At 34.0% G+C, this 21,661-nt stretch overlaps 1 protein-coding gene across 3 annotated transcripts in view; it reads right to left on the bottom strand.

Moving 5' to 3' along the window:
• Window positions 1–6,363: 6,363 nt before the first annotated feature.
• LOC134846278 (histone-lysine N-methyltransferase, H3 lysine-79 specific-like) overlaps window positions 6,364–21,661 on the bottom strand; it is a 257,501-nt gene continuing 242,203 nt past the window's right edge. For 2 of the 3 annotated variants that reach the window (XM_063863561.1, XM_063863562.1), the window contains exons 6-16: window positions 20,073–20,197; window positions 19,845–19,880; window positions 19,147–19,215; window positions 18,653–18,854; window positions 15,893–16,018; window positions 15,468–15,799; window positions 12,236–12,375; window positions 11,777–12,081; window positions 11,476–11,553; window positions 11,054–11,217; window positions 6,364–6,614 (exon numbers count right to left, since the gene is read on the bottom strand). In XM_063863561.1, coding sequence (XP_063719631.1) covers window positions 6,441–6,614; window positions 11,054–11,217; window positions 11,476–11,553; window positions 11,777–12,081; window positions 12,236–12,375; window positions 15,468–15,799; window positions 15,893–16,018; window positions 18,653–18,854; window positions 19,147–19,215; window positions 19,845–19,880; window positions 20,073–20,197 — 1,751 coding nt within the window. In that variant the 3' untranslated portion in view covers window positions 6,364–6,440. The remainder of the gene's footprint in view (window positions 6,615–11,053; window positions 11,218–11,475; window positions 11,554–11,776; window positions 12,082–12,235; window positions 12,376–15,467; window positions 15,800–15,892; window positions 16,019–18,652; window positions 18,855–19,146; window positions 19,216–19,844; window positions 19,881–20,072; window positions 20,198–21,661) is intronic. The other variant, XM_063863563.1, reaches the window with a different exon arrangement.

Genomic DNA, 21,661 nt, shown 5'->3' with positions numbered 1-21,661 from the left:
TTTACGTCAAAATGTTTTCAAGTATAAAAAGCTTTTTCATGAAAAAAAACGTCATGTGCGATCTATTCGTTTTTTATATTTTAAAAAATAGACGAACGTACTGTGCTTTGCTAACTCGTCAGTTGGTGCTCGTCAATGCTTGTGATGTTGTAAATTTAGCGTTGCGATTTGAATATTGGTTCCAGAAAAAAAAAATACTATGAGCAACACGTCACACTTTATTGATTTCACAAATTTCAACACCTACAGAGAACATACAAAATACCCCATTTTCCGCATTGAATTAACAGAATATTATTTCGCTTTTTAATTAGTAGACACAGAAAGTCAAAGATGTTTTCAACTCATCGCCAAACATTGTAAGAAATGTTACGATTTACAATCTAGTGCGGCTTAATAGAACGCCAAAAAGACATCAGCCTGTCGAGTGGCATCTCCATAAGCAAAATCTGTTTGCATATTTTGCTCCGACGTTCGTAATGAAAGTAACGGAATATTTCTGCTCGGGGTGGTTTTTTTCTGAAGACAAATTTTGACTTTTTATCTAGCCATTCTTGACGAAATTTTTTTTTCATATCATTCAAAAGATATTGCTGTTTTGAGCTTAAATTTGAAAATTTTTTTCACCTTTGACCTTTTGGTAAAGTTATGGGGGCTTAATAATTTCTATTTTGGCCAATTTGGGACAATTAACGCGCTATATTTTCCGCGCTATTAACGTCTAAGCGGAGATTTAATCCGTCTTATGAATTGTTCCAAACTAGGTGAAAGAAGCGGTGCATATACAAAACAGTCTCATACAAAAAAGTCCCAAAAATCAAAAAAAAACTTTAAAAAAAAACAGTATCATGCAATACATTCCAAAACCATTTGAATTTTTTGACCCTGATCTTTTCGCGCCAACAGAAACGATTTACGCTTTAAAAAACCAAAAATCAGCGTAATTAAAAATCAAAGAATCAAAAACAAACAATAATTCACATCAACATCAGAGGTCTCATGGTTTAGTTGTTAATGCGTTAAACTCAAATTCTAGTTATGAAAAGATCAAATCCCCCGCGGCAGAAATATGCTTCCAATTTTCCAAAAAATGTTGACATATGGGAAAATATGACAACGGGTAAGTTTAGGATACAACAAAGGGTTCAACTTTAACGAGTTGGGCGAGGGAGAAAATTGACACCTTGTTTGTATCCATGATTTTGCCGTTTTCAAATAGACTCTAGCTCAGTTTTGAAAAATTAAGGAAATTCGTTGAAGTGGGAAAACTTTTTTTGCATGGTAGTTATGGAATGAAATTGAAAAATGAAAACAGAAGAAACTTCTGATTATAATTTGATATTAGACCTACATCTTTTCAAAAACCCAAAAGTATTGTTGAGTTGATATGGCCTAATCATAGTGATTACGTTTTTGTCGAGTTTTTGGGGGAAATAGTTAAAGAGAACCGAAAACTTTTGCCAATTTTCTCTAATGTTAGTATGAGAAAATAAAATTGGGCTATTGGAAAACTATATGGGCTCAAGGAATGGCTTTAGAGGCTCACTTTGAAAGTTTCGCAAACTACCCAGATTCAACTGAAAGTAGATGTTTTATCAGGCAATCCTGGAAGACGCACATCAGAACCAGATATTAGACAATTGCAACATCCAAATTGCAAAAAAGAAGCGCTTCTCGGCAGTTGTGTTGATTTTAGACATGAAAAAAAAATTCCTGCTGAGAAAACTTAAATGGACAAAATAACTGAAAAAATTTCTGTAGTGGCCAAAAAAATCGCAATGTGATCTGACTATGGTCTTACGAAGTCATGTCAAGCTGAAATGATCAACTTACCTCGAGTTAAGAATAAATTAAATAGATTTAATTTGCCCCGATGCCCCGAGACACGAGAAATATGTACAGTTACAGGGCTATGATTGGAAGAATTTGGGTGAGAGTTCCTGTGGAAAAAGAGCACACAAGCTAACTTATTTCTTGACGAAATTAGTATGAAAGAAATATATTTCTTTGAAGCAATTGTGGACCAAAGTGCCATTTCTAATTTTGATCACAAGCATAGTTTTATTCGATTCTGGAAACAGCCATCTCAAGTCGGAAGAACCGAAAAACTTCGGATGAAAAAACGAAGGTGACATTTTTGCTCGGCTTATTGCCTTAACACTGATGGTGGGTCAGTTCGATTTTTCAACGCATTATTTCCGCGATGCTCGCTTTATTACTTGCAGCATGAGTTTATTGAAAGGGTCGTCTCTGTAGTAGTGCAGATGTCAAAAGTTGACTCATTTTGACATGCGAACAAGGATTTTTCGTGACCGATACAAAATACAAACTGCGATGCAGTAGATTATCTGGAAGCGATGGTATGAGAAGATAGGCGAAAGGAACTAGGAGTAAAAAAAAATATTTCCGAGAGTATTAATCCAGCGCTGGTTGCCAAACTGTTTTGCCTTGGGGTCTATGAAAGAAAAGGAGGTGCTTTTTTGATATTCATGTCGCTGACACTAACACCGCCTCTTAAGACTGCAGGCTACCAATTATTTTTCTGATGTTTGTTGAGACAGAAAGGAAAACAAGTTTGGTGCAGCCTGCAATGACCATCAAGTATCTGTCACTCACAAGTTGCTTCGACTAGTGAAATGCTGGACTCGGAGTTGTGAGTTTTTTCTAAAAGCAGAACTGCTCTTGCTTCAAAATGGGACAGACCCTTCAGCAAAGTGATGCACTGGACCAGATGTAGATTACTTCAAATGTTTGTTTCCGGCCAAGAAAACAAATTTGAGATCGCTACGAGCTGATTTTAATTTTTGAATTGTCAATTTTCAAGCCCCACAAGACATCTGAAAATTATAATATCTGAGTCCTCAACTTGGAGACCTTTTTACAGGTGACGATACACGTTTTTTCCGCAGCAGATTGTTTTTTCTTGTTGTCATATAGTTGATGTACGACGAGCAAATGGGGTACTTTTAACGATTTGTAATCAGGATTTTTTGGAAAAAAAAAACCTAACCAATTCAAGGAAACGAGAACACAGGTTAAGAAACACAAATCATCAACTCTGGTGTTTCTGGAAACTTGTAGTTTGAACTTTTCAAATAGATTTATCATAAACATCAAGCTTCAAATTTCAATGTTAAATATTTTTACGACAACTTGTTACATTTAATTGAAAATAGATATAATTTTCTGTTTATAAGCTCAGAAATTTGATAAGTTTCACCTATTTTTAAAATTTTTGTTTAAAGTCGAAATTCAATTGAAGAAAAAACCAGACTGAGTCTAAATTCTCCGCTATGGTTTTCAAAACTAGGAACATTAGCAACCTCCTGTTATAACATTCTCAGCAATGTTTGAGTTTGAACACTGGTTTTCATGCTTATACTACAAAAAAAAACTTATTTTGTAAACAATAAAAAAATTCGGCTAACATGGACACAAATATTAAACAAGTGAACTGATCTTTTGAAATCTAGTTTTTTTTACGAAACATTTATTGCTCCGAACTAAGTAGATGGGGTGAAAGTTTGTATTCAGGTGTGTTTTAGTTATTTCTTGTTTTCCATTCAAAATCCGGTACCACAAATAATTTTTGGGCTGGGTGGACTATAATGTCATATTAAAGCCCTCTCAGCCCAGTGTTGAGAAATATTGGTAAAAATTTCAGTTAAATTTCCAGAAATTAAAGCAAGCGAGAAAACTTATTATACAAGGATTAGCCGTGAACTTTATGTTCGAACACACTAAAATTAGTTTTTCGAAGTTTTTCATAATCGCTGGAGTAAAAAAAATTGAATAAATTTGTTTTTTAAAATTGTTTCTATATTTGTTTTGTTTCAAGTGTCCGTTTTTTACTGTGCCTGTCAATTATGTCTAAGCTCTTTACTTTTCTTAGATACTTTTATCCCACCAGGCACAGAAAAAACGAAAATGAACAAACGTGAAAAAAGTCATTTAGGAAAACTTTTCAGGCATTTTTTAAGAATATGGTGGGAAAAATTCTGCGCCACGTGTACAGCAATGTACAGCCACGTGACCTTGTTAAACCTTGATTTTTTCTAAATGAATAATCGAAAGGATATACAAAATAAAACTTTTGAATGGCTTGTTTCCTTTTCTTGTTGAAAAACAGAAGATGGGATTTTCTTAGTCGATGAGTGGTCAATAGACCTTCTCTTTGCCTAAGATAGTCTGAATAGCCCATTGTTCATTTCTAGGGGTAGAAATTTTCCTGATACTTTTTGAGCATTCATGGAATTAGTTAGTTCAAAATATGGACAAATAGAAGACTTACTGTCAAATTAGTTTTTAAAAGAAAACAAAAAGGGGCAGTCAATCATTACGGAAAATGCCTCAAATTTTCTTAAATATTTAAAGTTCGCGTGTAAACTCGTAAAAATACGTCTGGAGTTGAGGAAATATATATACAAAAAACATTGTACCAAAAAACATACTATGCTTTCTTGAAAAACAGTTACCAGACAATCTTAACTAGACAGTTACTAGACAACCAAAATTAGTCAATGATCCTGGAATACCAAAAAAAAGTTGTTTCTAAAAAAAAATTAGTATTCGAAATTCGAAGAAAAAGGGTCAAACTGCGCGTCAATCAAAATTTTTGTGCCATTAATTTTTTTTGTTATTGGAGAGGGTAACTTGCCATCCATTCAGTTTATGAAGTTAAATTGAATTTGAAAGGAAACTTCCGACTTCAAAATGAGTTATTGAAAATATTCTTCAAACTTGAATTGCATTTGAAAAACGATTAAATAAAGGACACAAAAAAACCGAAGACGCTAAATTGAACTTGAAACCTAATTAGAAAAAATTTGGGTTACTGTAACAATTTCAATTGGGCTTACATAACTTGGTAATAAAGTTTAGACTTTATAAAATGAATACTTTTGAACGAACGCATTTGATTTTTTATTGAGTAGAAGATAAAAAATGAGCGCAGAGACAAAATTGCGCTTCGTAAAAAAAACAGACATGTTGCTAAAAGAATTTAGAAAGTTCGAAAGTGTATCTGCTCAAATATTATGATATTTGCTGTTCGCAGAAACTGAGCAAAGAACAATACTGTAAATTCCGTAAATAAAGCATAGTTTAGAGAAATTTTAAACATTTTGAACAAAAAAGAAAGCTGAAAACAATGTTAACATTTTGAAACTTCCTATTTTCAGAAAAAAAACTCATTAAGTTGACGCTGTTTAAAATTCTAATAGTCTTTATCGTTTGACGTTTTTTCGTAAAGTTAAACTATTAAGAGAAAAGGGGACCTTTCGGTAATTTTTCGTTCCGCTGGGAACGCAGCAAAAAAAAGCAACTTTGAAAAAAGAGGTCATTCATGTTTTTAGTAGCCCTCACTTTTATTGTTCGATGGTGAAGTTTTTCTTCATTTAACATTAAAATAAGCAATTAAAAATAAGACCGATAGCGCTACTGGGAAAAAATGAATGAGTAAAACTTTGAGTCTACAAAATTTCTTAAGTTACGCACGCCAATTATGAGTCTACATAATTGCTAAGTGACGAAAGCCAATTATGACGCATTAGGAGTACCAGTTAATTTGAAAAAAAAAAACAAATTTGCCAACTAACATGTCTCATTTTACAGAGCGGACGAATTTTAACTAGCATACGAAGAAGTTCATTTTAAACATCTGACCCTGCCCTGATTTGAACCCTCTTATTTTTTTGATGTTGTTCTCTTATCTACCTCTATGCTACAGATCCATGATACCTTGAAGCTAAAGTGTTATTTGTAATATAATAGTCTGTGCTAATATCCTTAGCATTGGCTGTACTTAATAGCTGGAGCAAAATGAACACTTCAAAATTAACACGCTTTGTCGCAACAACTTTATCGCAACAATATTTGCCACTTAGGTCGGAAAAAAAGAAAGGTCATAATATAACACAAGCTATGCTTTTGTAAACAAGAGGTCATTCACATTTCTCGTGACCATTATACTTTTGCCCTTCAATGGTGGAGTTTACTTTCATATAACAGCGAATGAAGTAAACTTAACAAAACCATATGTGATACCGCGAAAAACCAAATTTAAAATTGGGCTTGAACTTGCGCTGATCACTTTGCGAACATTTAATCAAATTCAAAAAGTGAAAAAAATCCCCTCAAGATCCGCTTCTGCGCACGTCCTAAATAAGCGTATTCACTTCATTAATATATAAATTTTCTGCCCCGTTAAGAATCATTCAAAATAAATTTTGACTTTGCATTTGAAATTAAATTGGTAAGACTTCCGATTCTACCAAAGTTTTAGGGAGTTTTTTTTTGCTTCTTCAATAAAACCCTTCTCAAAACGAAGTATTTGAAGGAAACTTGAAAGAATTATTTGCGGATAATTTATTCTATGTATAAGATTTTGTACAATTGTTGAACTTACAAATTTGGACATATATACAATAAAAAACTAAGCACTAATGTTCAAGCTCGATGTGCGGTCCTTCTCTCTGAGTTTGCAGTAGTTTGATTTTTTCCCTGATTTTCTTTCGTTTCTTCTCAGAGAAAGACTTTCCCATTTGCTGCTCCACTCGGTCAATTGATTCTTCTAAACTAAGTCTTCTCTGTTTCTCTTTTCTTTCTTTGATGACCTGAAAATTAATAAATTATCAGTTTTCGTACATATATTATAACAGTTCGTGACGCCGGTCACGAAAAAAGTTTTGTGCCGCAGACAAACGAAAAAAAAATGGACTTGTTTTTTTGAAAAAACTTCAACTTTCAAATTTCAAAGAAAAAAATTATGTCCCTAAAGTTCTTTGAATTTCAAAAGCAATTTATGATTGGCACGTTTTTGATAAGCTAACCCAATTTGAGAAAAACTGCAATATTAGGTAAAATTTCCCTTCCGCTAAGAAATCTATAAATTAATTCCACTTTCAAAACTACAATGCTGATTTAAATTATCCGGACGAAACAAATGAAGCTTGAAAATTAAAACGCAATTTTCTCAAATTCATTTTTCTTTAGATAAAAAACTTTAAAGAGTATACTTGCTTAGAATTTCAACATAATTATTTGCTAATTTTTAAAAGAAATTCTGGCTCAAACCGATCATTTTTGCCTTTTTTTAGTCAATTAAGAGTTACACGGGAACTACTGAATTAATAGCTGATAAAACTAGATTAAAGTGAACGTCTAGATTGAAGTGAATTACAAGTTGAAGAAGAGTATAATCTTTCAAAATTATTTTTAACTAAAATTATTTTCGTTTGAAAGGCAAAAAATGTCATTATTACAACATAAAATGCCAAACTTTTATTTGAAAACAATTTTAAAACGTCTGGCTCAAAACTTTAGAGATCATAGTCTTCTCAACTTTGTTCGGCTACTTAAGACACTCATTTTGCTATAATGGTTATCTAAAAAAGCCAAAATTATTGGTTTTGGGTTAACATCTCAGGCCCGAATTTCGCAAAATAAATTGCAACATAATTTATATCGTAGAATTCGATCACGTTTTTGCGCCAATTCAGCTTTCCTAAGGGCATTCATTAATGCATTCACAAGTATGAATGCACTTATTTTGTTAATAGAGCATTTTAAGACTTTTTCTGACAAAAAACAACAAAAAAATCATCACGACCTATATAAGAGTCTGAACTACGTTGATCGTCTCTTAAACATAATATTTTAAACCTTTAGTAAAATGACTTTTGATTTTCTAAACTGCACTAAAACGTGTCAGTGTCAACAGATATTTAAAACATTAATTTAAACAACTTTTAAAGAATTTTATAAATTGCAATTCTATGCAAGAAGTGTAAAACTGAAAAAGAGTCCTCTTGCCTTGACAGTTACCAGATGAGCATCCATACTCACTCAAGAACTAACACTTTTTCTGTCAATAAGGTAATTACTTGACATCCGCTCCTATAAGCCACCTTACCTTTCCAAAGCATAAACGGCATTAACAAAAATTGCCAACATACAGTTGGAAAAGCGTCAATGAACGAGAGGAAACAAAGAAACTTGCGTTTTTTTGAAAAACTTCAGCTTTTGAAGATAGAAATACATGTCCTTAAAGCTCTTTGAACATAGAGAACAATTCGTGATTGACATTTCATCGATAAATCATCTCAACTTGAGACACCGAGGCAAAGCTAAGCTTCGCCTCACTTGCGATACAAAAATGATTAAAAACAAAAAAGACATGAAAAACAAACAAAATTCAAAAAATGTCGAAAAAAAATTTGGAAAACAGTTGTGCAACATAAAAAAATTCTAGTAAGAAGCCACACTTTCAAAAAATTTGGTCGACCTTTATTTAGGTCGACCCCAAATTGGTTTTCCGAGCGCTCCCAGAACACCGTTCAAAAATCGTTTTTTGATAAAAAGTTGTGGTGCAGGCAAATTTTTGAAAAAAAAAACAGGTCACAGGTCAAAATTCCGTTTTGCGGTTGGAAAAATTTGAGCCAAAATTTCCGTTTTACCGGCGCGCGCTCCCCTTCAAAGTTAGTATATATTGGCGCCAACGGCGCCTTTAGAACTATTTAGTGCTGGTCAGCTGGAAACGGATGTCATAAATTCCTTTGGTTTGTGAGGGTTCGAACCCCAGAGGGGGAGTCTCTCTCCCCCTAAATCCTCCCCGGTTCGGGAATTAAGCAGACAAAAACAAGCAGATGGTATAAAATAGCCAACATTTTTTAGTTTGCTTAACAAAACAGATCCCGACTGGAAACGTACCCCAAGCCTGGAACCCGTCTTAAGCAGAATGAACCTTGAATTTGAATTTATATTACAGAGGCGAAGCGGCGCTTTGTTCGCACAAACATTGCTAGCAGAAAAGCAATCATAGAATAGCCACTAACTTAAATAAAACTGAAAAAAAAAATCAAAGTTTTGTCTGAATTATGTTTAATTGGAGAAAATACGTCCAGAAACATAATTGCTGGTGTTGAACAAGAAACGTGCGAAAAGTCATCCAACAAAGATTATGTCAACGCATGTTGAGTCTCAAACAAATTTTTTGCAATGAAAACTTGAAAATTTAAATTTTTATGCTTCCCACTCCAAAAAACATAGCATGAAATTCTACTTTTCCCTTGATTTAACGCAAATTTAGATCACGAAAAAAGCCGAATGTGCGCTAAAATGGTCTGTCCTTGCTTAAACTGCAACAAGACAGACTCTGAACCGCACCTTTTATGAGCTTGCTATTTTTTTTGAGTACCTCCATTTCAGCTCTTAGCCGTTTTGTATATTTTCAACACAGAGGCGAAGCTGAGCTTCGCACCACTTGCGATACAAGAAAAAAATCAAAAACAAATTTCGAAAATGTCAAAAAAAACTAGATCGATCAAAATGAATAAGGCTAGTTTTGAAACAAAAATATGCTAAGAGAATAAAACGTGAAATTAGCATCGGTAAATAATTTACCCAGCGGTAACAAAGACGAAAATACCTTGGTAGAAACCTTGTCAGCCGGAAAAAACCATAGCTTAAGACTTATGAAAAAATAATGAGTGCCCCTATCCCGCAAAACTTCATTTGCTCGTCAAATGAAACAATTTGAGGCTACTAAGCCAATATATTATAGGTCGAAACCTATTACACCCCAAAAAGGGAAAAAAGCCGACAAAAATTCAAAAAACTATTAGAAGACTATTAAGAATTTATTTAGTCCCCCTCACTCTTAAAGCATGTACACGCACAACCAATTTTTTTCGCTCGTCGAAAGACGCTATATCAGACCAATAAACCGATATAATATAGGCCGAAATATATCAAGCCAAAAAAAAGAAAAAAGAACTGTTGCAATTAAAAACTTGAACTATAACTTCTATTAAGATTTTCAGCAGTTTGCGCGGCACAGAGTTCAGCATAAAAAATATGCTTAAAATGAAACTACTCAAAATAAGGTCACCAAGCCAAACAAAAAGTCCAAAATCATTTGGGCAGAATGAATTTTTTGAGCGAAAAAAAACATACGAAGTCAGGTTAAAAAAATACTAACAGAGGTACATCAGAACACTAGGAGCAACTCTAAGGTAAAAGACAATTTTTGTTTGAAACAGATTATTTCCTGTTTGAAAAAAGGTCCTAGAGGATTCAAAACCAGGAACTTTGCCGTCCCAGGCGCATTCGTTATCACCAGAGCATAAGTGCAGGAAACGCAAAGAAATTTGGATTCACTATGAACTTAACTTAAATTCACCATTTCTTATCTTGACCATTCGCTTAAAAGTTTTTTTTTCTTTTCAAACTGAAAGTTTTAGCCAGTATACAAAAGCGTATTGAAAAACAGGTATGAAAAAAACCTTTCATTGTCTTACTTTCTTCGAAATAAATTTAATAACCAATTGAATAGAAATTTCCAAAAAACATCTGGCAAATAAACCGACAAAAATTGGGCCGAAATTTTTAACCAGTAGATCCAATAACGCATTAACTCTAGGCACAATAACTCCAGATTGTAAACGTGCAAAGTGCTGAAAGAGGAAATTTTGAAATTGGAGCTCATCTTGTGAACAAAGTTTTTTACGGGGAAAAAAGTCTAGTACCCGATTGCAATACCCTTGCTGATCGCAAGGATAATAATCATAATAAGCCAAAACATATAAATTGAAACAGTTGAAGCCAAATAAACTTTTATAAAAAAATCAGCAAGACCTATATAAGAGTCTTCACAACGTTCACTACTCTAAAACCTGAATTCATTAATTACGATAGGTAAAAAAAAATCCGCTGAAAGTCTGAAAACTAAAATCCACTTTCGAAATTAGAAGCCGATTGCATTTTTCGTGAAATTTACACTTTTGCTGTTCGCTAGTGGAGTTTGCCTTCCTTTGAGCAAGAGAAAATAACTGAACTTAAAAAGAAAGCAGAAAACAAACCGCTGAAAATTTGAGCGCGAACTAATTTTAGCACAACCAGTCGAGAAAAAACAAAAAAAATCATCTACGTTCAACCACTCTTTAAACTTAACACATTTAGGCAAAGTAAAAATAACAGACAATTCTTCAAAATAAAAGAACTGCTAAAAATTCAAAACAAAATTGCTGACATAATATCTACCACTATACGATACCTGTTTTGTGTCTTCTAAGGAAGTGTAGTGATAAGTAGGAATGAGAAGTTTCTGATATTGTTCGTGGAGCTTTCTTGTGTTCTCGATGAAAGTTCTCGTAGCCTTCAGATGGTTGCTCATGAAAGTCGTCAACGCAACCGCTGAGGGATTATAACTAGTCATGGCTAAATGGGAAAACTGAGTTAGTAAAGCACTGCTTCTAATAACAGCTGGGTCTTTTCTGTTTTAAAGCCCTCAATTTACCAGAAGGCTTAAAATGGTTTTCTTTGAAAAAATCAGGCTTCCTTTTGAGTAATTTTTTTCTCTTAATCAGATTCAAGAGCCATGACAAAGTTTTCTAAATACCAAAAAAGAAATCATTTTGGTTCATATAACAAAAAAATACCAAAATTCTTGGAAAAATAAAGATTAAGATTACATACACTCTATGGTTTCTTTTTCGACTACCATCGAAGCAATTGATTTCGGCTGAATTGTGACAATTTGATGGAACACTCGATCTAAAAAACAAACACATAACTTACTAAAAAACAAACACAACTTACTTTTCCAAACAAAAATCGATAAAAAAATATTTTACTGAAGGTTTTTCAGCCTTCAAAGTTCCAAAACGTGATGTAGCCTTCTCGCATCAAATTGCAGTTGAGTTTCTCCGCGAATAAAAACCAATGTAGCCTTCTCAATAAGGCCATTCCCTTTTTTGTTCAACTCTGACCAACTTACCTATTGAAGTTTCAGTTTCCCTCTCCGCAAAATATTCCTGCCCTACTGTGACGTGACCGGCTTTACTATCCACGTGAACACCTTTCATCTTTGTTTCCTGTTCACGACTTCGGGGCGATTTATGTTTCCGGTTACTCTCTTTCTTACTCTCCGCGTTAGTGTAGGAAGGAAAAGAGGTGGTTACATCACTATCGCTGTCGTATGACGTAACAGAAGCACCACTGGAGTCATGTCGTTTAACCGCTTTGACCTCGTCCAGGAGTTTTTCCTGGTTCTCTGGAAGAGTTATGTCCGACTCACTGTCGCTAAAACCAAAACAAATTGTCTTTCGACCTTAAAAAATCAAACAAAACTCTTTATATTAGCTAACTGATGTGACATTTTTACGTCGATCTGCTAAAGGAAGCATTGTTTCCTTCAATCATTCTATGTGTATTTCAAAAATAAAAACATAATTACTATGCTTGGTCTTGATCCGAGTAAGGAGGCTCAGTGGTCGATACATCGTCGAAAGAATCTTGAGAGTACATTGACACCATGGATTCTCTTCGACTGTCGTCATAAGCATCTTCCACAGCTACCTTTTCTGTTTTGTCAACCTGCAAAATGAAACATAGCCAACAGACAGTTGGAAAAAGTCAAGGAACGCAAAGAAACAAAAAACTGACTTGTTTATTCAAAAACCTTCAACTTTCCAACTTCAATAAAAAAAAAATTTATGGCCTTCAAGCTCTTTGGTTTTCAAGAAAAATTTATTGCAGATTTTTGATAAAATCAACTCAATTTGAGAAAACTGGACTGTTAGGTTAAGTTTTTATTCCACTGGGAAATCTTCAAACTGAGTTCTACTTTCGAAAGTAGAAATCGATCAATTTTTTCCCAACCATTTTCTTTTTTTTTGTAATTGAAGAGCGCCAATTGGATGCCTTTCAGCCAATGAACTAGCATTGAGCTCAAAAAGTGTACATACACTAGGGCATTCATAATTGCATTAAAATGTATGAATGCATATCTGTACATATTAGAACATTTTAAGACTTTTCCTGGAAAAAAACTCATCAACACACAGAGGCGAAACGGAGCTTGGCACCACTTGCGATACAACACCAACATAAAAGAACATCAGCTGAAACAAATGAAAACTGTTGAAAAAAAGTAGGTGAAAATATATTTTTGTAAGTCTCGCTAAAAGACAACTAGGGTCCCATCTAAGGCCGGAGGTACGTGTTTGATATTTTTTGAACTTATACTGATGTGGGATGAAATGCTTTATTTCAAAAATTGATCATTGCCTAAAACCGTAGTTGTTTCCTACTAAAACAAATGAGTAGAGTGAAAGTTTTTGAGATATTGGAACCTTCTGAAGGACATAACATGGGTGGGAAAAATACGGGTAAAAAACTTATCGCAACCGGTTCTTCCGATTAAACTTCTTATCTCGGATTTGATAATTGAAAAAGTTTCAAGAAAAACGGTCAAAAGTAAAACATACTCCCAAAACCGAACTTATCGATTAAACACTTAACCTTAAAATTGGTACGGTAGTTTTCGAGTAAAGTCAAAACTTTCCAAAAAAACTTTCTTGAAGGCCATATTTTTTTCTAAACAAATTCTTAGAAACTTTTAAGGTAAGTTTTCAACAACATGTTGTTTCGATTAACCAAATGATATCAGATTTGGCAGGATAGTTATCGAGAATAGTCCCAAGAAACGGTCAACAAATCAAAAACTTAAAATTCCCGAGAATCATAGCTTTTTGCTAAAAAAAATTGGTTGTATCCGCTGATGTAGAAGTTTCATGCAACAAGTTACGGAAAACGATCAAAAAACCAAAAGTTTGACTCTTTCGGGGTCATAACTTGTTGTGTCAAAAAAAATTAAGCGTAGTAGTAAGCAAAAAAACTTCCACAACGCGTTCTTTAGATTGAACCCACAGTCTCAGGGTTGGGCGGTTAGTTTTCGAGATAATTCAAGAATATTCACAAAAAGGTCGACAAATCAAAAATTTTATTATTCCGAAGTTCATAACTTCGTGTGAAAAAACTTGGGCATCCCTTCTCGAACTAAACGTCATTTATGCTTTTTTGAGCTTTTTCCGCTTTCTTAATTGGAGAGCCTAATTTAACATCCCTCAACAAATGAAATTGAATTGGTTTAGGAAAAAAACGAACCCAACAGACAGTTGGAAAAGTCAATGAACGCAAGAAAACAGAAAAATTACAAACTTGATTTTTGAAAAAAACGAACTTTCGAACTTCAAAAAATAGACGGATTTAATGCTCTTTAAATTTCTAGAATAATTTATGATAGACACTTTTTTGATAAAACTAATCCAAATTGAGAAAACTGGATCAATAGGTAAAACTTTTATTATGCTTTCCAAAATCGAAACTAGAAGTCAATCACGTTTTTCGTTACCTTCACACTTTTGGTGATAGTAGCGTTTGCCTTCCATATAACAAAAAGCAAAATTCTAACTGCGAAAAAGTAATTGAGCCTGAACTTTTCCTGACTCGAACCCTGGACATTTGGGTTCAAAGACAGCGGCGTTACTTCTAGCTCAAGCGCTAAGGAACCTGGAAGTTGGGAAAATTCGACAGAGGCGAAGCTCTGCTTCGCAAACACTTGAGAGAACACGATCAAAAAGCATCTCTATCAAGTCAAATAAGAAAAGTAGAAATAAGCCTCGAAACAGCAAAAACTCGGCTACGTGTCGGATTCGAATCTGCGACCTAGCAAATTTGAGTCTCACGCACTAACCATTCAGCTATGGACGCTTAGAATCCCCAAAAAATAGCCACCAATAACGCAGCTACATATTCTAATAAATTGCTAATTCGATGCAGCAAAAGTAGCACCAAATACAAAAAGACACAACTTTGCATGTTATAAATTGGAAAACATAAGGCCAAATTATGTATATATTAGGCATTTAAAAAAAATACGAGATACATTGAGTTGGATAATTTCTTGAAATCGAGCTCTTTTTATCATTGTATGTTGTTTGAAACAAACTTTTTTCGGTTCATTTGATTAATATAAAATGCATCAGCTGTGTTTACTTTTTACTAATGAAATTTCAAAGCACATGACATTATACTGCTACCGCAGCCTACCGATTCGAAAATGCCACTTAAAGTACCACTTTTGTTTGCGACTTAGGTTGGAAAAAAGGAAAGTTCGTACTAATACACTTTGCAACGCAAGTGTAATAATAAAGAAGTTGAAAAATTGATTACGAAAAAAAAGTATAGTTCTCGATTACACGACTCTTACTTTCCCAACTGTAATCAGAGTCTGAACAATGCTCGTCGACTCCTAATACAATTATTGAGACTAATGCACACTGCTAAAAAAGTTTTCTTTTCAACTTTCTGTCGATAAAGACCAATCAGAGTAAGACAATAAAAAAGCAACTTCAGATTCGTAATTTAATTAAGATGCGCAACTTAACCGGATTTGGGCTCTTTTCCACTTTAAGTTTTCAGCTGTCCTACGTGTAATTACGGCTGCATGCATGCTTTTACGAAGTAAGGAATGAAGAACAAATGTTTTCACAATAATTAATTTGTTCACCATGCCAAATTTGATTACATTATGACGTAAAGTTAGTTTTCCAAAATTGAAATTCAAATGTAGGGGAAAATGGATAAGAGCCCAGATTTACTTTCAAATTCGATAACTATTATACCTTTTTGCTTTTTCCCCTGTCATTTTTCTGTTCGGACTCCTCATTGTCCATAATCAGCAGTCTTCCTTTCGTCTCTGGCAGTTTCCCAGCTGCGAGAAGCTGTTCCCCATGCGAACTAACACTCTTTTCGGTTGCCGAGGACACTTCGTTTTCCGAAACTATCTCTTCGACTACGTCATCTTCACTCGCACTAGTCGTGGAACTTCGACTGGATGTTCGGAAGGACGAGAGACGAGGTAACCTTCTAGCTGATCTCGACTGTCGTTTGGTTTTTGTTCTAGCGACTGGCTTAGGAGGCTCATCAGAGTTGGCAACCGAAAGTTCATTGATATCTATTAAAATTTATAATCAAGACACTTCGAAAATTCTGACCAAAAGAAAAAAATTGCACAGAAAAACCCCATTTTGAATAAAGTTAGGGTTACCTAGTAGATTCTGACCCAAGGCGTCGAATGGATCTTCCTCGCTGGCTGAGTCGGGTAAGGTCTTGTCCGGTTTCACAGTAGCCGGGAGAATATCCTCAATACCCAGGTTCACTTCCATCTCCAGATCTAGTCACAAAATCGACAGTTAATTTCTCTTTTATTCATCATGATAATTTTCACCTCTGCTTTTATAAGGAGAACTCTTTTTTATATATAAATAAAAGCACCCTTAAAAACGAAAAACCTAATTTCAAATAACTAAGAGAACAAAATTCTGACTTGTTTCTTTTAGGAAAAAATCAAAAGTTCGAAAAAAAGATGTCCGTAAAACTCTTTGAATTTCCAGAATTTTTTATGATTGACATTTTTTGGTGGAACTAACCTAAATTTATAAAACTGGGTCAATACGTAAATTTTTCATTTCGCTGGGAAATCTGATAACAAAAATTGAAACAAATCGATCAAGTTTTTCGTGGCCTTTACACTTTTGCTGTTCGATAGGGGAGTTTTCCTTCCTTCGAACAAATGAAATGAACCAACACGAAAAGAAATCAAAAATCAAACCCCGAAAAAGTTAACTTTATCCTCCTGAATAAATTTTAACTGAAAAAAAAACGAAAAAAAAAATCATTACGACCTATATAAGAGTGTGCACTACGTTCACCGACTCTTTAACAATGTCTAGCATTATTTATCAAAATAAATTGATATCAAAAACGTAAATATGGGGGACCCATGAAATTTAATCTCATAATCTTTTTTAAAAAAATGCACATTTGATAGTCAAAACATATGCGAAATTAACAAAAAAAAACTTAGTTTCGATCTGAATAAAACTACATATAAACTACACAGTACATATAAATTTAAAAGAATTTTAGCCAAATAATTTGCGAACTCCATTGTAAAAAATGCTATAAAAAGCGTTGCTGCTAGTGCACATAGTTTATTCAGCATTCTATTACGGCACTTGCTGCATGAATAGTTTGATTTATATATTTTACAAGAAAGCAATAAATTTCAAAACACTTTTTGGTTTTCTGACAAACATTTTCAGCAGTAATGAGCATTTAAGGCAATTTAAACTCAGAGACGAATCTGCACTTTGCAAACATACGCGAGAAAATGGTTAAAAAAGTTTAAAAAGACAAAAACTAAGAAAATTAAAAGAAAAGGTAAAGAAACCTTGAAAAACAAAACTTTTGCAATGTGCCGGAATCGATGCTCCAACACAAAGACTTGAATTCTCACGTTCTCGCATCTGCTCCAAGAGCTCTTGAAAATTTACTGACAGTAGCTAACAATGAAACATCAGTTGCTATTGAATTACCGATGCTATGCAGCAGAAGTGTTCCGGATTTGAATCTCAAACCTGCAGATAAGGAGTCTCTCGTCCTCGCATCTGCGCCACGGTAACTTAGAAAAAAACGTACACTAGCCAAAAACAAAGCAGCAACATATGCAATTAAATTACCTATGATTGGAAACATGCCAAAAGTTCCACCAAATGAGAACTTTTATTTGCGACTTCGGTTGGAAAAAAAAACTACTTCGTAGTTTTACCTGAAGCTCCGATTGTGTAAGCAATTGAAAACTTAAATCATAAGAACAATCTCACAAAAATAGATGAGAATACAGCACACAGTCGCAAAAATATCAAACGTGAATTAATTTTGAATTTCGCAATTGAAGTGTCGTCTGATAACTTTCATGGAAAAATTAAATGGAAAAAATGAAATTAGAATAGAAACTTTGAAAACGATTAATCATGATTTTCGGCAATGATAGCTGTACTTCGAATATTTTGTGCTACTTTCACAGCAGCCGGCTAATCTTTCAATTGACATTAAAAATCTTAAAATTTAGAAGTAAAGAAACCCAACTAAGGAGCATTAAATCATTAAGAATATTTTGAATTCGAGTAATAACTCTAAATACTACATATTATTTTTCAACTGAAACTGAAGGGCGCTACTGCAGAGCAAAACGACATCCAATTCGAAAACTAAACTGAAAACGAATCTTGAAAAAAAAACACTTGAAAAAATTTTGAGGATGAAACTTTTGCTAAAACCGCTCATTATTATAGTAATTTCTTCAATACCAAGAAACCTCTCAATTTAACAGAACCAGCCGACTCCTAAGTATTCGTTTGTATGAAAATAAACACCAGTCCCACAAAATCTTGGACAAAACTCAAATCATTCAACAAAATCAAAATAAAACAGGAAAAAAACATAAGACATGAACAGTGCACTAAAAGATTGTGATAAACAAAGGTTATACATTTAAAATACCTGAGCTTCCTGTTTCCGATTTCTCGGAACCTGTAAATTTTAAAATTCCGTAATGTATAATCTCACATTATCTAATTTATTGTATCTTATTCACCATCTCTAGCCCATATGGAAACTCATTAAACATTTGTGTTTTCCCCATGCTACTTTTTAAATGATGTCAAATTATGAGCCTGAGCATTTTATCTTTTTCATAAGTTGAGGGTAGATATAACAAAACTAGATCCATGACACATTCAGGCTAGAAGACAGGCCGTATTGAATATGCTGACGTTTCGGTGCCATTCAGTGCTGCTGGCCTTCTGATAAAATCTTTTAAATTTAAGTGATTTCAAGAGCATTAGAACACAATTAAACTTGTACCTCAAATTAAGTTCAGTAACGGTTAGGAAAAGATTGCTTAATATCATCAGTTCATGCCTTCATGCAACTTTTTTAATATTTAAACGCTGTTTGCATTTACCCGAATCCTGGAACAAGTTAGCACTCTTGCCCACAGACGCCCCACCCACTCCTAACTGCACTGATGACGAGGATGCACCTGGTGTTGGCTGCAGATTGGAAGCGAAGTCAGCTTGTATGGACTCAGTGTCCATGACTGACTCAACCACACTCATGTTGTCTTCGCCACTCGCGATGCTCAGTTGAGTGGAAAAACGCACTTCCTACAAGCAAAATTCAGCCAAATTCAACCAAAATTTAGCATTCCAAATTCAAGCGTCGTCACAAAAATGAATTCTCAGTCATTCGGAAAGTGACTCTCAGACTTTCAGGTTTAAAAGATTGTCCTTTCATGTTCTATTTGTCCTCGAGCTGTATTGGTTCATTCAGCACTCGAAAGTGCTTCAGTCTCTCAATAGCTCATTATTTATGACAATTTATATTATCTTCGAAGAGCTTCGTTTACAAAATACAGATTATGTTGACTCGATTTCAGATAATTGGCTTTTATGGTACCTTTCTGGCCGACACTGGAGTCTTCGGAGGGGAGTCCATATCGAATTGGTCATACTCTTCGTCCAGATCCTTAAATGACAAAATAAAAACACTCAATGAGACAGTAAATCGATTCAAGGCACGACCATGTAATACTAGAAGAATCTTTCAAAAACCACAAAATGATCACACAAACTTTTACAACAACAGTATACCATCATCATCATATCTTCATTTCTACCATTTCATTTGGCTTTAAACTCATTTTAAATTTTTTTTTTTTTCATTTAAACGCGTTAAAGTAGAAGTCTGTTCGAATGAAAAGTTTTCAATTCCTCTCAAAATTCTACTCATTCGGCTTCCGCGGCAGATAGTTGGTCGGGCTATTAAATACTTGGGTACATTATAGAGAACAGAGCGTCTACCATGAGAACTATGAGTCCGACTGAAGAAGCGATTTCTCGCGATCAAGTTTTCTCCAATATAACACCGGAAAAAATATTCAATTAACACATTTATTATGTGCAAAAACTGAAACATCGAATAAATAACTGCTTCAAGTTTGACGAGCAAAAGATGAGAAACAATGGGCAGCTAATGATGGGCGATGTAGATAGATAAGCAACTCAAATGAGATAAGACCAACTGACAAGCAATGATGAATCACCGAAGACAACGAAAAACTCGTGGACTCTTAGCTTTTAGTTTAACTCACTCACCTGGTCGACATTGGATTGCCGATTTATTGTAAGTCTCTAAATATATAAATTTCAAAAAATGATGACATTTCATATTTAAAAGTAATTGATTTGTTTTGCAGCACTTAGAGAATCAAAACATCACAATATGTCGTTAATGACATTAATTGAGCAGTGTTCAACAGTCAATTTCCAAATATTTTTGGAGTCAGCCGTTGAAAAACACTAAGTGCGATCTCGATCAGCTACCTTTCTGGAAGTTGAAGAATTGTCCATTGACAGTTCATCTTTGAGAAGCATGTTGATGTCAATACTCTTATCGTCACTCTTTTCCGGCGAGGGCTGAGCTATCTTAACTGGCTTCTGACCAGTTCCTATGATCAAAGACACTTCACTTTAATTTCATAACCTACTACAGGAATGAAAGGTTGAAAGGAAACTTTTTAATTCCAATAGACCCTGTAAGATCATGTCCTCAGATTGTCAACATTATCCTCCACTAGCAATTTCTCATATTTTCTACATTTTTCACGTGGTAGGAAAATTGGCAATTACAAAAACTATTTGTCTTCATATATATTCTCGTAACATCATTAACAACGCCGTGAAATTGATGTATACATAGTTTAAGGGGAAGGGGGAGAGGGCGGTAGTAGACCCCAGGTTTTGATCAACCGGATAGTTCTCAGCAAATATAAACCGAACACAGGCAGTCATTCAATAATGAACAAAAAAAGCATTCACGTTCCTGGAAAAAAAGAAGAAAACTGGATCAATAGGTAATTTCATATTCCGCTGGGAATTCTAAAAATTATAATCCACTTTTGAAATTGAAAATCATTTAACATTTTTTCACGCCATTTAGCAAATGAATTTCAACAGAAATCAAAAACCAAACTGCGAAAAATCAAAACTGAGTGTGAACTACTTTTCAGACTTTTTCCTGAAGTAAATTGAAGAATAAAACCACGACCTAAATAACTAAAATAACACCTAAAGTTTTCCTTAAAACCAAAGTTAAGAGACAATTAACAAAGTGTAAAAATGAAGTCAAGGAGCCTGAAAAGATAAAACACTTGACTTTATTTTTTTGAAAGTTTTCGAATTTCGAGTTGGAAAAAAGCTTTGTAGCCTCCAGAGTTTTCAAATTTAGGAACCATTTATGAATGACATTTTTCTGGATAAAATTAACCATAATTGAGAAAACTGGATTAATAGGTAATATTTTTATTCCGCACGAAAAATCCACTCAAGAAACTAAAAGTCATTTTACGTTTTTCCGTACCATTTGCACTTTCGTGGCATTGAAGCTCTTTAAATTTGTAAAACAATTTATGATGGACACTTTTTTGTTAAAATTAACCCAATTTGAGAAAACTGGATCAATACGTAAAACTTTTATTTCGTTGGGAAATCTGATAATTAATTTTCATTTTCGAAATCAGAAACAAATCACGCTTTTCGTGCCCTTTACACTTTTGCTGTTCGATTGTGGAGTTCGCCTTCCTTTTAACAATTGAAATGCACTGAAATTAAAAAGAAACCACAAGTTAGACCGCGAAAAATCAAAAAGGAGCGTGAACAAAATTTAAGACCTTCTCCTGAAAAAAAAATCAGCAAGACCTATATAAGAGTACTCACTACGTTCATTACTCTTAAAAACTCCAAAAGAAGCTTAAACACTTATATACATTTACATAGACATTAACTTATACTAGCGTTTAACGCATCTCCGGTGCTTCGAAATTTTTCGACAACTCATGAAAAACCGCATATATTGGAAACAACATCTGCAAACTTTGTGTACTCAGACTGCACCCAATTACATTGTTGGTAAT

This window comes from Symsagittifera roscoffensis, chromosome 5 (assembly GCF_963678635.1).
Source record: "Symsagittifera roscoffensis chromosome 5, txSymRosc1.1, whole genome shotgun sequence".
NCBI lineage: Eukaryota > Metazoa > Xenacoelomorpha > Acoela > Convolutidae > Symsagittifera > Symsagittifera roscoffensis.
This window is presented reverse-complemented; position numbering and strand designations above follow the sequence as displayed.